At 40.4% G+C, this 14,739-nt stretch overlaps 1 protein-coding gene across 4 annotated transcripts in view; it reads right to left on the reverse strand.

The window, feature by feature from the left end:
* Positions 1-14,739, reverse strand: part of PRKRA (protein activator of interferon induced protein kinase EIF2AK2) — a 25,454-nt gene continuing 10,715 nt past the window's right edge. The window contains exons 1-7 of one of the 4 annotated variants that reach the window (XM_048869574.2): positions 14,588-14,729; positions 12,707-12,788; positions 11,781-11,859; positions 6,140-6,257; positions 3,976-4,073; positions 2,584-2,758; positions 1-861 (exon numbers count right to left, since the gene is read on the reverse strand). In XM_048869574.2, coding sequence (XP_048725531.1) covers positions 704-861; positions 2,584-2,758; positions 3,976-4,073; positions 6,140-6,257; positions 11,781-11,859; positions 12,707-12,788; positions 14,588-14,651 — 774 coding nt within the window. In that variant the 5' untranslated portion in view covers positions 14,652-14,729 and the 3' untranslated portion in view covers positions 1-703. Of the gene's footprint in view, positions 862-2,583; positions 2,759-3,975; positions 4,074-6,139; positions 6,258-11,780; positions 11,860-12,706; positions 12,789-14,587; positions 14,730-14,739 lie in introns of those variants that run through there. The other 3 variants (XM_048869571.2, XM_048869570.2, XM_048869572.2) reach the window with 3 other exon arrangements.

The following is a 14,739-nucleotide window of genomic DNA, read 5'->3' on the forward strand; positions in this document are numbered from 1 at the left end:
TTACAGGAGTAAACCTTAATTTATTAAAGAACAGCTAATGACATTTATAGATATCTTTATTAAAAGAGGGCAGTAATGTTTCTGTAGCCATTACATTGCTTTCAAGTGCCAATCTCAGATAATGGGTTTAAAAGGCCACCATTCACTCAATGAAGTAAAAATAAAATGGGAACTTTCATAAAACACCATGCCCAACTTTTAAAGCATATAATCAGATACATTTCCATTGGGTTATAAATAGCAACAGAATATGCTCTTCAAAGGCCTGCCCTTGCAAGGAACAGACAATCCCCAATGCCCTTTGAAAACTATGGTGTTTAGGGGTACTCAGCACACTATAGGACTGGTCTTCCTATAGCTACCATCTTTGATGTCTGTGTTGTGTTCTCTAACTCTGGTATCAAATTTATAATTCTCCCTACAGGTTTTCCATAAGGGAGTGTTTATGCTTCAGTAAGTATGCAAGCAGTAATTTAATGTCCTCACTGCTTTACAATACTGAGAGCTAAATACTGTAAACCAATCCAAAATGAAAACCTTATGATAACTGACTCATTTCAAAGTAATGAATAATTAAAATGGTATTTGTGGAGTGACTTAAAAATAGCCCAAAATAAATTTGAACTACATATATGAGAACATCCAACTTTGGAAATATCTTTTAAGTTAAATCTTTAGCAGAAGATATTTTTCTATTTCAAGTTTATTTTCTTCCAGCCATGATCTTTAAATACTGTAATGCATTGTGAGCGGCGTCGTTGTGAGCATTGCCCCAAGAAATCCCAGTACCATGGCAAACTGTGACTGGATTGGTTGAGAGTTCAGCAAGACATTGGTACTGTCCATTCACACTCAGCTCCTCTGAAATCAAATAAGCAAACAATGATTAGCTCAACATTACGCCTTGTATAAGTTATTGCACAACTTCCCTTATTTCCCCCAAATTTTTCCAAGTGACATGTATTAAAATCACTTATACAACCACACTGAGTTTTAGTCACTCATTATACAGAATTAATTTCCAAAACACTTATGGATGGAAAGTTTATGAAGGATAGAACAGAATGTCGACTATACTCTTGAATGATCCATCCACCTTTCTGTTCCTGCTGTGCAGCATGTATAGTTATTTTGCTAGTAACATTTGAAAGAATTATTGGAAATATTAACTGTGTAGGTGTCAAATATTTTGCAAAATTCTAACTTTTAGAATAGCAGCTGTGCTAGATACTTGTAAATTAGTTACTAGATATCACTAAAATGTGAGCTAAGATTTTAATCAATCTTACCCTGCATTATCAAAGCTAACACTTTTTGGTACCATCATAATTTCTTATTAATCAGGACATCTCTATTTGGAGGTTAAGAATAGTATGTACATTGCCAAGTGTCTGTCTAGTCCAGACTGCATATATGTTTTTCATCTTAATAATGCAATAAAAAAAGAGTGGTATTAGATACCACACAAGATTGTATCTGCTTTTCCTAGTTACAAGGTTGTCACAACTCAAGTGGTGGTAACACAAGGGAGGAGGGAGAACATGAGATTTAAAAAGAGAAATGACAACCAGAATAACAGAAAGGAAGGGAAAATTTACAATTCCAGCTAGATTCCAAACTTCTGAAATCATAGTAAGTGGGGATGTGAAAGTCTTTGGCTCTTAAGTTCATAGCCATATATAGGGCTCAGTGTTTGTCATGGAGGTTGCGGAAGTCACAGATTCCGCTATCTCCATGATTTTTGCGGGGGCCAGTGTGGCTGACCCCGGGGCCACCCAAACATGTGGCTCCAGAGCCAGCTGGTCAGGTGGCCATGGGGACAGCTACCCCGGTCACTGCTAAAGTCACCCCGCAGTCAGACGCTGCAGCACTGGCCACTGCTCGGGCATCCCCGGGAAGCTAACCCTGGGGACTGCTTGAGAAGTGGCTGGTGCAGCTGGCTCCAGGAACCGCCTGAGCAGTGGTCCCTGGGTGGCTGGTGCAGCCGCTGCTGGCAGTCCCCAGGCAGCTGGAATGGCCGTTTCCCTGGGCAGCCCCCAGCGCGGAGCTCGGGCTGCCGGTGCAGCCACTACCAGAGGCAGTGCCCGGGCAGCTGGTGCAGTCACTGCCGGCAGTCCCAGCAGCTGGTGCCATGCCTGCCCTCCCCCACGCCCCAGCAGCAGTCCTGGCACCCCCCAGCAGTGACCCACTTAAGATTTAGTCATGGGTATTTTTAGTAAAATTCATGGACAGGTCACAGGCAATACACAAATTCACAGGCCCATGACCTGTCCATGAATTTTACTAAAAATACCTGTGACTAAATCATAGCCTTAGCCATAAATAATGGAAAAATCTAGGCTTGGATGCCTCTGTAGTTATAGTAATTTAGGTTCCAATCAGACTCGTGGGCAAACCATGATTTCGGTAGAGCTGCATGTGAATTATATGCTCACATATATGAATTGCAGGCTTGGAGTCTTAGGGCAAAGTTTTCCTTTATGCTGTATGAGCAGAGCTGCCATTTAACATCACTGCATGTTTTGCTTAAGTGTGGCTCAGAGAGGAGGAATGTATCCTTCATGTATTACAATACTAACATACCTATATTCAAATATGTTATAACAAAACCTTGTTCTTCTGCAACTTCTCCAAGTAGTTGGACATAGTCTGTATTAGGAATACTGAGTGGACTTTTCTTCAGCAAGGTAATTTTTTCTTCGGATGAGTTCCTTAAGGCATCCCATGTGTATCCTAAATTATTTCCCATTTCATTTCCCTGAAAACATTTGAAGAGGGTTTAGATTTGTGTTTATATATTAATGCTGTTCAGCAACAACAACAAAAAAAGCATGCAATATTCACTTTAATCTACAAAAACACAGAAAATGCAAACTTCCACACAGCACCTTTAGATAGTGTGTCAGTGATTCCCAGCTTTTTTGTTCAACTGCCCCAGTGATGGACTGGTGCCTGACTGCCCGCTATCCTATTCCTTATGCTATGTTTTGGCCTGATTACAACTGTCTTTCTTTTTGCCTGTGTTCTCCCTGTCTCCCATTCTTTATTTTTAATTTTTTCCCCTATATTTGCTCCTCTTCTCTCAACAAGCACACTTGGTGCCTTCTCCCTCTTTTCAGCCAACCTCATCTCTCCACTCCCTGTAAACTGGTCTGACCCTGTGTTCTATGCCTCTTGCATGGCTGCTTCCTCCACAGTGCCTGTTACAAGAAAGTGTGCAGACAATACCATTGAACGAAGTGATGTGTATTGCTGCTTGGGGAAAGCAAAGCATATGCAGCTGCCAGCAGCAGCTGCCTGATGGCCTCCTTGATACCCTAGATATGCCATGCAAATTTAGTGTGAACAAACCTAGTATATCCCAGAAGGTACACTTTAATAGGCCACCGTGTCTTGTATTTTTATTATGTTTTCCAATCACTTAAGTGGGCAAATACTTATATTTCACCAGCATGCGTTGTCTGTGTCAAGGTATTATAATTTATTATTGTAGTAAGCAAACAGATTCAAAAACACTACTCACTTATTTTACTTTTTGGACTTTATTTCCGCTCTCCCACTTTTTCAGATCCCTGCTCCCAGAACTCCCTTATGTTACTGGTCAAATAAAAATTATCCCTGTTTGATACCCTCATTTGACATTATGAAAAAGGATATCTACCTATAACATAGCTCTTTTTCTCCCTCCCAAAATAGCAGGATGGGTTATTTGAAGCCAATTAATAAGAGTAGCACAGAGAAAAATCCTACTTTTAACGGTGGCTGTCCTTATATAGTCTCTTCCACCAATGTCCTATTAATAATCTGATGCAAAATTTGGATGATAGCCCAGAGCTTTTGGGTCCATCTAGAAATAGGAACATGGCATAAAACTTTGTGATAATGAAAGTGTCTGACGATATTTTGTTAGTTTTGTCATTGTTTGAATTGTCTGACAGGATTTATGGCACTTATGCTGCTCTGCCCATTACTTACTAAGGAAATATTGATGCTATCTGGAGGGAACCTGTGGAATTTGGCAAGTAATCTTTCAGCAGCATTTCGCTTTGCTAGTTTCTTAGATGTCCCAGTCCCTGCATAAAGAAACAAAACCAAACAGTATTAACAAGAGAAAAATGCATGGAGGTGGACTTAGTGGCTCAGAGGACGGATAATTCATCTGTAGGTTGCTGGTTCAAATTTACCATAAACAGTAAGAAATAAATTGTTACTATCTGACTGCTGTTTGAAGGCTTATGTGAAATAAACTGACTTCAATCCTGTTGCTAGTGGACTAGCATTGGGGGCACATTGCTGCAACACTGAGTTCCTGAATTACTACAGCTTGTTGATTATCCAATCTGTAGATAAACAGAATTTGGTCTTTAGATGTGTTTGGGTTCCACAAATAGATTCACTATTATAAAACATTTTAAATAATATCTTGACACAAACACTCTTGCAGCTTACTCTTACTCACATTTTCCTTCTTTTGAAAGAATTGTAATACAACTGAAAGGTACTTAGTTAAGAGAACAGAAGCCTTCTATTAGTACTCAGAACAGGAAGAAGATGTGAAATTGTGCAAGTTTTCACATTGTTCTTCCAGAATAAGTCAGTTATAAACTGAAGGGATCACCTCCTGTAGTGAAAGAACACTTCAGTCTATAAGTCCAGTTAATCTGGGACACTCTGCCAATATTGGTGCCAGTTAATAATTGCAATGGTAATGGTTTTCTGATGGAGGATACCTGTTCACTAAGAACTAGACTAAAATCAACTCACTTCATGTAGACCACCAAAGAGACATCAGATAGCAACATTTTGATCATTAGCTACCTGTTTAGGGGTTAAATGGGTGACCCAAATCATTGAGCAATCCACCTGACTTGAATTCAATCTGCAAGTCTCCCTGTAAATGCAATATTGTTAACCACTGATGGTTACAGGTATTCAGGTTCCTAGAGAATTTGTCTGATCTAGTCTTATGAAGTACACTAAGGAAACAGGGTTTAGAATGTATTTTATAGTAATTTAAAGAGCAGGATTCTCCCATAGACTCCATTAAAAGAAAGTAAACCTCCAATTTCTCAGCTGTAAGATAACACATTAAGCATTTAAAAACTTAGGGCCAGATACAGTTATTTGCCTCTATCATTACTACTGAGCTTCAAAGCTGGAGGTTAATACCTGTTCTGGGGAGGAAGATTCAGTGTCTTGCACTAAGTATTTCAAACTGCTTCCTCTCCTCACCAACCCCTTCCCATAACTTCTCAAAGCCTAAATTCTATATCAGAATGTCACTAAGCACAACCAGGGAGTCCTCCCCTCCACCAAAAAATTACAAAACAATCTCATTTGAGGATGGGTTATTTGCAGCTAACCAAATGCTGGTCACTAGGTTGGAAAGGCTGGTCAAGAATAACTTTACAGTTACAAGTATAGAATTTGCTCAAGAGTTTACAAGGGAGTTAAGTACCAATGCAAAATTTTTGCAGGTTCTTCAACATACATAATGCATGAATGTCATTCAGCAAATACTTGTTGAAATAGAACTACTATGTATTTGCACAGTATGTTGCTAACTTCAAATGGAATATTTTACTTCAATACACTGGGAGGTATCATTCAACAATTTCTGTTGCATTGAGAAATGTTTTAGATGCAACATTTAAATTGCTTGATTTAAAGTCTTATGTACAAACACTATTTAGGATATCAGTGCAATGTATTCGCGCAGTCTCTTGCCAATTTCGAGGTAATAGGACAGAACTGTCATGCAGAATATCACTTATCCTAATATTTAAAAGCACTGCAAGTCTGTATTTTCAAAGTTAACACCATAGCTTCCAGCATTTTCAAGTTAAATAATGGAACATTTTTTTTAAAATGGTCTCTTCCTTAATGTTAGGGAACTGAAAATGTATCCTCACTGTCCAAAGGTTAATAGCAAATATTTTAAGAGTGCCAATGATGCATTTTGTATGTCATGAATTTGCTTTAAAAAAGAACCGATAGGTACAATATTAAGATTTTTAAATGGGGGGGAGGGAGGCCAACACTCACAATTCATTAGGGACTGCTATGGAAACTGACCACATTCTAAATTTGCTACGTTTTGTGTTGATTTTTTTAAAAATATATATATATATATATATACCAGTTTCTACAAACGTTTCTATTCTGCAAGTCATTGTAAACTCTCGCTTGTGAGGAGGCCCCGATTCATGTGCAAGTGAATATTCAGGAAGTCTCCATCCCTTCTGAACAGCCAGTTCCTAGAGAAACAGAAGTTAGACCTGACTAATAAAAAAAGATTCTGCTTTGTTCTGTCTCTAAACATCCCATTCAAACAGCTACCACCACTGCTTAGCAAAACTCATCGGTCCATATTTCAAACACATTTACCGCCATAACACTGAAAATATTTCAGTAATAGCTTGAAGAGCACAATATATTGATGTGGGAAAACACAAGGATATAAGTTACCTAAAAGGACACTTTTACCAGAAGTCAAAGTACTGTGTCCACACATCTATTCAGGGGACACCATCATAGGGCCTGATCACAATCAGCCACACTATCAGAGGCTCGTTCACCTGCACATCTACCAATGTGATATGCCATCATGTGCCAGCAATGCCCCTCTGCCATGTACATTGGTCAGACTGAACAGTCTCTACGTAAAAGAATAAATGGACACAAATCAGATGTCAAGAATTATAACATTCAAAAACCAGTCGGAGAACACTTCAATCTCTTTGGTCAGTTGATTACAGACCTAAAAGTTGCAATTCTTCAAAAAAACCCTTCAAAAACAGACTCCAAGGAGAGACTGCTGAATTGGAATTAATTTGCAAACTGGATACAATTAAATTAGGCTTAAATAGAGACTAGGAGTGGATGAGTCATTACACAAAGTAAAACTATTTCCCCTTGCTTATTTCCACCCCCCACTGTTCCTCAGACGTTCTTGTCAACTGCTGGAAATGGCCCACCTTGATTATCACTACAAAAGGTGCCCCCCCCACTCTCCTGCTGGTAATAGCTCACCTTAAGTGATCACTCTCTCCTTACAGTGTGTATGGTAACACCCATTGTTTCATGTTCTCTATGTATATAAATCTCCCCACTGTATTTTCCACTGAATGCATCCGATGAAGTGAGCTGTAGCTCACGAAAGCTCATGCTCGAATAAATTTGTTAGTCTCTAAGGTGCCACAAGTACTCCGTTTCTTTTTACGAATACAGACTAACATGGCTGCTACTCTGAAACGTGTTCTGTTCTGGTATTTGCCAATACTAGCAGCACATGTAAAAAAACCCCAAAACACTAGTAAGTTACATTTTAAAGAGCTGTGTTAGCCTAAAACCCTGTCTAAAAATGAAAAGACATAGGGTGGTTTTGTAGGGTGTCTGATCCTCAGCACTCACACTTCAGGCTGGCAGGATTTAGAGTGCCATGTAAGAGAGATGGACCTGGTCCTGTTCAGAAAAGTTAAAAACCAGCTTGAATCTCAGCTGTTTAGTCAAACTTGAAACTTTAAGCCCTGACTAAGTGCCAATTCCTTCTTTAATCATTCTGAGCTATTAATTTCAATTCTTTTTATTTCATATTTTAATATGATTATCCAAATTATAGTACTGATTTGGCAAGGCCAGCCTGCTTAAAATAGAGAATCAATTAACAAAACTAAAGGAGTACTTGTAGCACCTAGAGACTAACCAATTTATTTGAGCATGAGCTTTCGTGAGCTACAGCTCACTTCATCAGATGTATACCGTGGAAACTGCAGCAGACTTTATATATACACAGAGAATATGAAACAATACCTCCTCCCACCCCACTGTCCTGCTGGTAATAGCTTATCTAAAGTGATCATCAGGTGGGCCATTTCCAGCACAAATCCAGGTTTTCTCACCCTCCACCCCCCCACACAAATTCACTCTCCTGCTGGTGCTAGCCCATCCAAAGTGACAACTCTTTACATAATCAAGTCGGGCTATTTCCTGCATAAATCCAGGTTTTCTCACATCCCCTCCACCCCCATACACACACAAACTCACTCTCCTGCTGGTAATAGCTCATCTAAACTGACCACTCTCCAAGTTTAAATCCAAGTTAAACCAGAACATCTGGGGGGGGGGGGGGGCGTGTAGGAAAAAACAAGAGGAAACAGGCTACCTTGCATAATGACTTAGCCACTCCCAGTCTCTATTTAAGCCTAAATTAATAGTATCCAATTTGCAAATGAATTCCAATTCAGCAGTTTCTCGCTGGAGTCTGGATTTGAAGTTTTTTTGTTTTAAGATAGCGACCTTCATGTCTGTGATTGCGTGACCAGAGAGATTGACGTGTTCTCCGACTGGTTTATGAATGTTATAATTCTTGACATCTGATTTGTTCGAGACACCACTGACTTCCTGAGGAAACTACAATCCATCGGTGATCTTCCTGATAACACCATCCTGGCTACTATGGATGTAGAAGCCCTCTACACCAACATTCCACACAAAGATGGACTACAAGCCGTCAAGAACACTATCCCCGATAATGTCACGGCTAACCTGGTGGCTGAACTTTGTGACTTTGTCCTTACCCATAACTATTTCACATTTGGGGACAATGTATACCTTCAGATCAGCGGCACTGCTATGGGTACCCGCATGGCCCCACAGTATGCCAACATTTTTATGGCTGATTTAGAACAACGCTTCCTCAGCTCTCGTCCCCTAAAGCCCCTACTCTACTTGCGCTATATTGATGACATCTTCATCATCTGGACCCATGGAAAAGAAGCCCTTGAGGAATTCCACCATGATTTCAACAATTTCCATCCCACCATCAACCTCAGCCTGGTCCAGTCCACACAAGAGATCCACTTCCTGGACACTACAGTGCTAATAAACAATGGCCACATAAACACCACCCTATACCGGAAACCTACTGACCGCTATTCCTACCTGCATGCCTCCAGCTTTTACCCTGACCACACCACACGATCCATCGTCTACAACCAAGCTCTGCGATACAACCGCATTTGCTCCAACCCCTCAGACAGAGACAAACACCTACAAGATCTCTGTCAAGCTTTCTTACAACTACAATACCCACCTGCAGAAGTAAAGAAACAGATTGATAGAGCCAGAAGAGTTCCCAGAAGTTACCTACTACAGGACAGGCCTAACAAAGAAAATAACAGAACGCCACTAGCGGTCACCTTCAGCCCCCAACTAAAACCCCTCCAACGCATTATTAAGGATCTACAACCTATCCTAAAGGATGACCCAACACTCTCACAAGTCTTGGGAGACAGGCCAGTCCTTGCCTACAGACAGCCCCGCAACCTGAAGCAAATACTCACCAACAACCACATACCACACAACAGAACCACTAACCCAGGAACTTATCCTTGCAACAAAGCCCGTTGCCAATTGTGCCCACATATCTATTCAGGGGACACCATCACAGGGCCTAATAACATCAGCCACACTATCAGAGGCTCGTTCACCTGCACATCCACCAATGTGATATATGCCATCATGTGCCAGCAATGCCCCTCTGCCATGTACATTGGTCAAACTGGACAGTCTCTACGTAAAAGAATAAATGGACACAAATCAGATGTCAAGAATTATAACATTCATAAACCAGTCGGAGAACACTTCAATCTCTCTGGTCACGCAATCACAGACATGAAGGTCGCTATCTTAAAACAAAAAACCTTCAAATCCAGACTCCAGCGAGAAACTGCTGAATTGGAATTCATTTGCAAATTGGATACTATTAATTTAGGCTTAAATAGAGACTGGGAGTGGCTAAGTCATTATGCAAGGTAGCCTGTTTCCTCTTGTTTTTTCCTACACCCCCCCCCCCCCCCCCAGATGTTCTGGTTTAACTTGGATTTAAACTTGGAGAGTGGTCAGTTTAGATGAGCTATTACCAGCAGGAGAGTGAGTTTGTGTGTGTATGGGGGTGGGGGGGATGTGAGAAAACCTGGATTTATGCAGGAAATAGCCCGACTTGATTATGTAAAGAGTTGTCACTTTGGATGGGCTAGCACCAGCAGGAGAGTGAATTTGTGTGGGGGGGTGGAGGGTGAGAAAACCTGGATTTGTGCTGGAAATGGCCCACCTGATGATCACTTTAGATAAGCTATTACCAGCAGGACAGTGGGGTGGGAGGAGGTATTGTTTCATATTCTCTGTGTATATATAAAGTCTGCTGCAGTTTCCACGGTATACATCTGATGAAGTGAGCTGTAGCTCACGAAAGCTCATGCTCAAATAAATTGGTTAGTCTCTAAGGTGCTACAAGTACTCCTTTTCTTTTTGCGAATACAGACTAACACGGCTGTTCCTCTGAAACTTAACAAAACTAGTGACTGAACATATCACATCATGCAATACTGTACCAACAGCATTAAAATAAAAACATAGCTCCAGAGTAATCATGCGGTCAGTGAGTTTTTCTTTTTGACCTGGTAGTAAGACATGCCTTTCAACTAAAGTTTCTATGTTATATCTCTTGAAGAGCAGAATGGTACATAAACTGAATATTTTAAAGCAGATGAAAGGGCTGTGAGTGTGTGTGAGAGAAAAACAATTTGACTACATTTATTTGTCTTTAAAAACAATGGTCAAGAAATGTGTCATCAAGGATTTATTCATTAATGAAAACTGTTGTTGTTAAGGGAAGTGCATGTCTTAAGCTAAGTTTTCTGTACCTTTCCACCTTAAATATGTCTATGGGGAAAAAATTAAACAAAAGCACCCAAATCTCATGTCCAGTAGGCGACTTTCAGGTTTTGATTCTTACTTACAACTAGTCATTGGTGAACCATGAGATTCTTCAGAGCCATGCAAGTAAACTTAGGTCAAAACACTGCAAACAGTTTCACTTAATATGAAACCCCGTCAAACTCAATGAGACTACTTATGCTTAAAGCACATGCAAAACTGTCTTCAGGGTTGGTGTCTGGGCTCAATCCCTCAAGGCATTGAGCACTCTAGCCCCAATCCAGCAAGGCATATGTGGCTGAGTACTTTGTTGGATTGGAGGCAGAGCACACAGCACTCTGTATTTAGACCTCCAGGGTTCACCCTACAGTGTTATAACTTTAGCACTTAGTATCACAGTTAATACAGACATGCATTAAATGTTTCATATGAAAATGCCAAACAAAGCAGACATGAAACATTATTTAAATGGGAAGATTTTGTACATAACATTCTGTTCCCCTTCTTCCATAAACACTCCAAATTTCAGAAATACAGAACACCTTAAATTCATCAGAACACATTAAAAATAATCCTCTAAATATGTTGTCTATGGGTCTCCAATTTCAACCAGCTTTGTGAACATTTTAAAGAAAATCTTATAGTATAGGAAGCCAAATTTTCATGTCTAAATCTGTTCACACCATGTTTTTATTTTGACAGTATTAACTGGATTTAAGCATACTTATAACAGTAAAGTTAGTTACATACACATTTCATATTTTTACTACTGCTGGCTCTCTACATGCTTTCCTGCAGTGAACAAAATTAGTTGTTGCTCTTTTCTGACCTGTACTACTTGCTCTGGGCTGTCTATGCTGCTTTCTGTAACTACAAAAAAAAAAAAAAAAAAAAAAAAAAAAGTTCAAAAAGTAGCTAGCTGCTAGTTTAGTTTCTAAGAACCAGAATATATTTTAAATTCAGGCTTATCCAATATTCATTTCTTGTAAGGAACATTTTTATACACATACCTGAACTATATAGCATGATGGTCTTAAAATGCAAAAAAGGTTACATCTTACCTGTAATGTACCTATAGGATTGGTCTGATTTTGTGGTTGCTTTGGAGAATCTGGAACTATGGAGTCTGGCACTGAAAGACTAAAATAGTTTAACTTTTTTTTTTTTAAACTGACAATTTTAAGTTAAAACTGCTTAAGAGGGACATAAATTAGGCACTAATCCATTAATAACCTATGCACCCAATCCTCTAAACACTAATGCATACACTTAATTTTACACGTGAGTAGTCCCATTGAAATCTTTGCATGATTAGTGTCCAAGGCTAAATCCCCATCTTCTCACGTGTGGAAAATACTATATCGTAATTATTTGAGATTTAAAACTTTAGAGCCAGATACACCTGATATTAATGTGTCCCCTGGCAACTTGTGGATATTTATTTTAAACATGTCATTTTCTCTCTTCCATGGCTGTGTGTGTCGGGGAGGGGAGGAGAACCACACAAATAGTGGATTGACCAGTTATACAGAGAAAATAGTAAAAACTGAATATATATGCGGTGCCTTTTATTATTATTATTATTTATTATTATACTATAATCATGTAATTTTTTTGTTAAAGAATGTTTTTGATGTAAAAGCCACCTATATAAGTGCTTCAAATTATACAGTACACTATCATGCAACAGAAATAGCACCTGAAAAAATACATTAGCCCCACTTCATCTTAGACAGTTTCACTAGGAAAAGAATGAAATACAAGAATCCAGATTACAGAAAAGGTAACATTAGAAAGTTTGAGAGAGAGTCAGTTTTTAGACTTAAATTAGAAAAGACTTTCCTCAAAAAGAAAATGAAGTCTTCCAACTGCTGAACTGACAGTATTTTTTTATTTTATTTTTTTTGGTCTTCAGAGCTTCTTTGAATGCCATTTTTAGAGCAGCAATGAAATTTTGTGCAGTACAATACAGCAACACCTAACTCACCCAATACTTGGATTTCCTTTCAAAACATTCAAGGCAGCTTCTGCAGCTCTGTGTTTTGCAATCTTCTTGCTATGGCCTTCACCTGTATTAAAATAGACAATCTGATATCCCTAAAGCATGAGAGGCTGAGGGAATGTAGGGTGGGTTATACAGTATCAGAGGGAGACATGGGGGTGGGGGGAGAATAAGAGCAGAATTCTATATAACCAAAATAGAACACTCCTCTGGAATTGAACCCAGAAGTCCTGAGTCTGTATCCGTGGGTTGTCAGCAAATAGCTCTGAAACCCACTGGCACAGTGTTTCTCATCTCCCCCTAGTGGTAGTCCAGAGGATAACAGCATATTATTACATCAGTTGCTGCATTATCTCAAGTACTGTAGTCTGAACCCTCCTGATGAACTATGTGAAGACTATATGGTTCTATGTTACAGAATGTCTTAAGACTTTTAAAAAGAACCATCTAGTCTATGATCTTCCAAGAAACTACACTTAAACTTTACGGTTGCAAAGTCAAGTATTCAGAAGTCAGGAAACACCAGGATTAAGGTAGTTTGTGCATCCTTAATTCAGCGATCATGTGCATATGCATGGATCTGCAGCACAGAAACCCTGCCTCATTCGGTGCACTGCATGGATCTGCTCGGGGGATGAATCAGGGCTGTGTAATAATGGAGGCTGTTTGTAGCAGAAGCTGGAAAGTGTGTACCTATTGTGATTGCTGGGAAATGGCGGCCCTAAGCCTGCCCTCAGTTAAAGGCCCTGCCTCTTATCTGGGAGAAACCAGTGAATCTGGGCCCCAAGTATATACTGGGGACAACAAATGAAAAAACAGGGATGGGAGTGAAGATCAAAGGCTGAAAATCCAGGAACTGGAAGGGGACACTGAACAGAGAACCCCAGACAGTGCCCACTGCTCCTCAAAGGCATCTAAGGAGTCAGTGGACACTGCCCAGAGCAGTGGCTCTCAACCTTTCCAGACTACTGTACCCCTTTCAGGAATCTGATTTGTCTTGCATATCCCAAGTTTCACCTCACTTAAACACTACTTGCTTAAAAAAATCAGACATAAAAATACACAAGTGTCACAGCACACTATTACTGAAAAACTGCTAGTGCTTTTTATGTAGCCTGTTGGAAAACTAGGCAAATATCTAGATGAGTTGATGTACCCCCTGGAAGGCCTCTGTGTACCCCTGGTTTAGAACCACTGGCCTAGAGGAACTCTGCCTGAAGACATGACTTCACAAGGGACTGGAAATAGTCCCCACAGTTGCAGAGCCCTGTCCAGATTCTTCCTCCTGGTATGATGGATGGCAATCTTGCCAGTACCAGGAAGTTCATAAGGAGGTCTTGCACCTTTGTGGGGCAATGGATGGGGTTTGCAAGGATCGGGAAGTGTGGGGACAAGTGCAGCCAGAACCTCTGTAACAGAGGAGAGGGGCTGCAATCTGATACGCCATATGTAGATGTGTGCCAGGCTCTCCCTATCACTGCAGACAGGACAGGTGTTGGGGGAGTTCATGAACTGCACCATCTACACGCCCATGCTTATGGCTTCATGGAGGAGCCACCAACTGATATCCCTGGTAGGCCATGGACCAGAATGGAATATAGGCTGGACCACTAGGTTACCTCCTCTCCTCAGGTGGCAGCAAGTCCCACCACTTACTGTCAGGGAGGTAGGGTAGGGGTAGACATGAGGGCAATGAAATGGATAGTATGAAGCACAAGTGCATACACATATTTCCTTGGTATGGTTTGGAGGTGATACAGCTGAATGTCATTCAGCCAGCTCAGGTTGGGTGGGAGGCTCATGGGACAGGGGTCTGATGTCTAATTCTGGAGGGCCAGAGGTAAGCAGTGGGTAGGGAGCACCTACCTACAGGATCCACTCCAGGAAAGAGAGAAGTGGGAGGTAAGGCTGCCCTCACTTTCTGGAGCATATGATGGAGGACACACAGGGTAGGCAACCCCTGGCTGTCTGAGCACACTGGGGTCCACTCAGTCCCTCTGATGATAGTCCAGGAAGTC

Source organism: Caretta caretta, chromosome 11 (assembly GCF_965140235.1).
Source record: "Caretta caretta isolate rCarCar2 chromosome 11, rCarCar1.hap1, whole genome shotgun sequence".
NCBI lineage: Eukaryota > Metazoa > Chordata > Testudines > Cheloniidae > Caretta > Caretta caretta.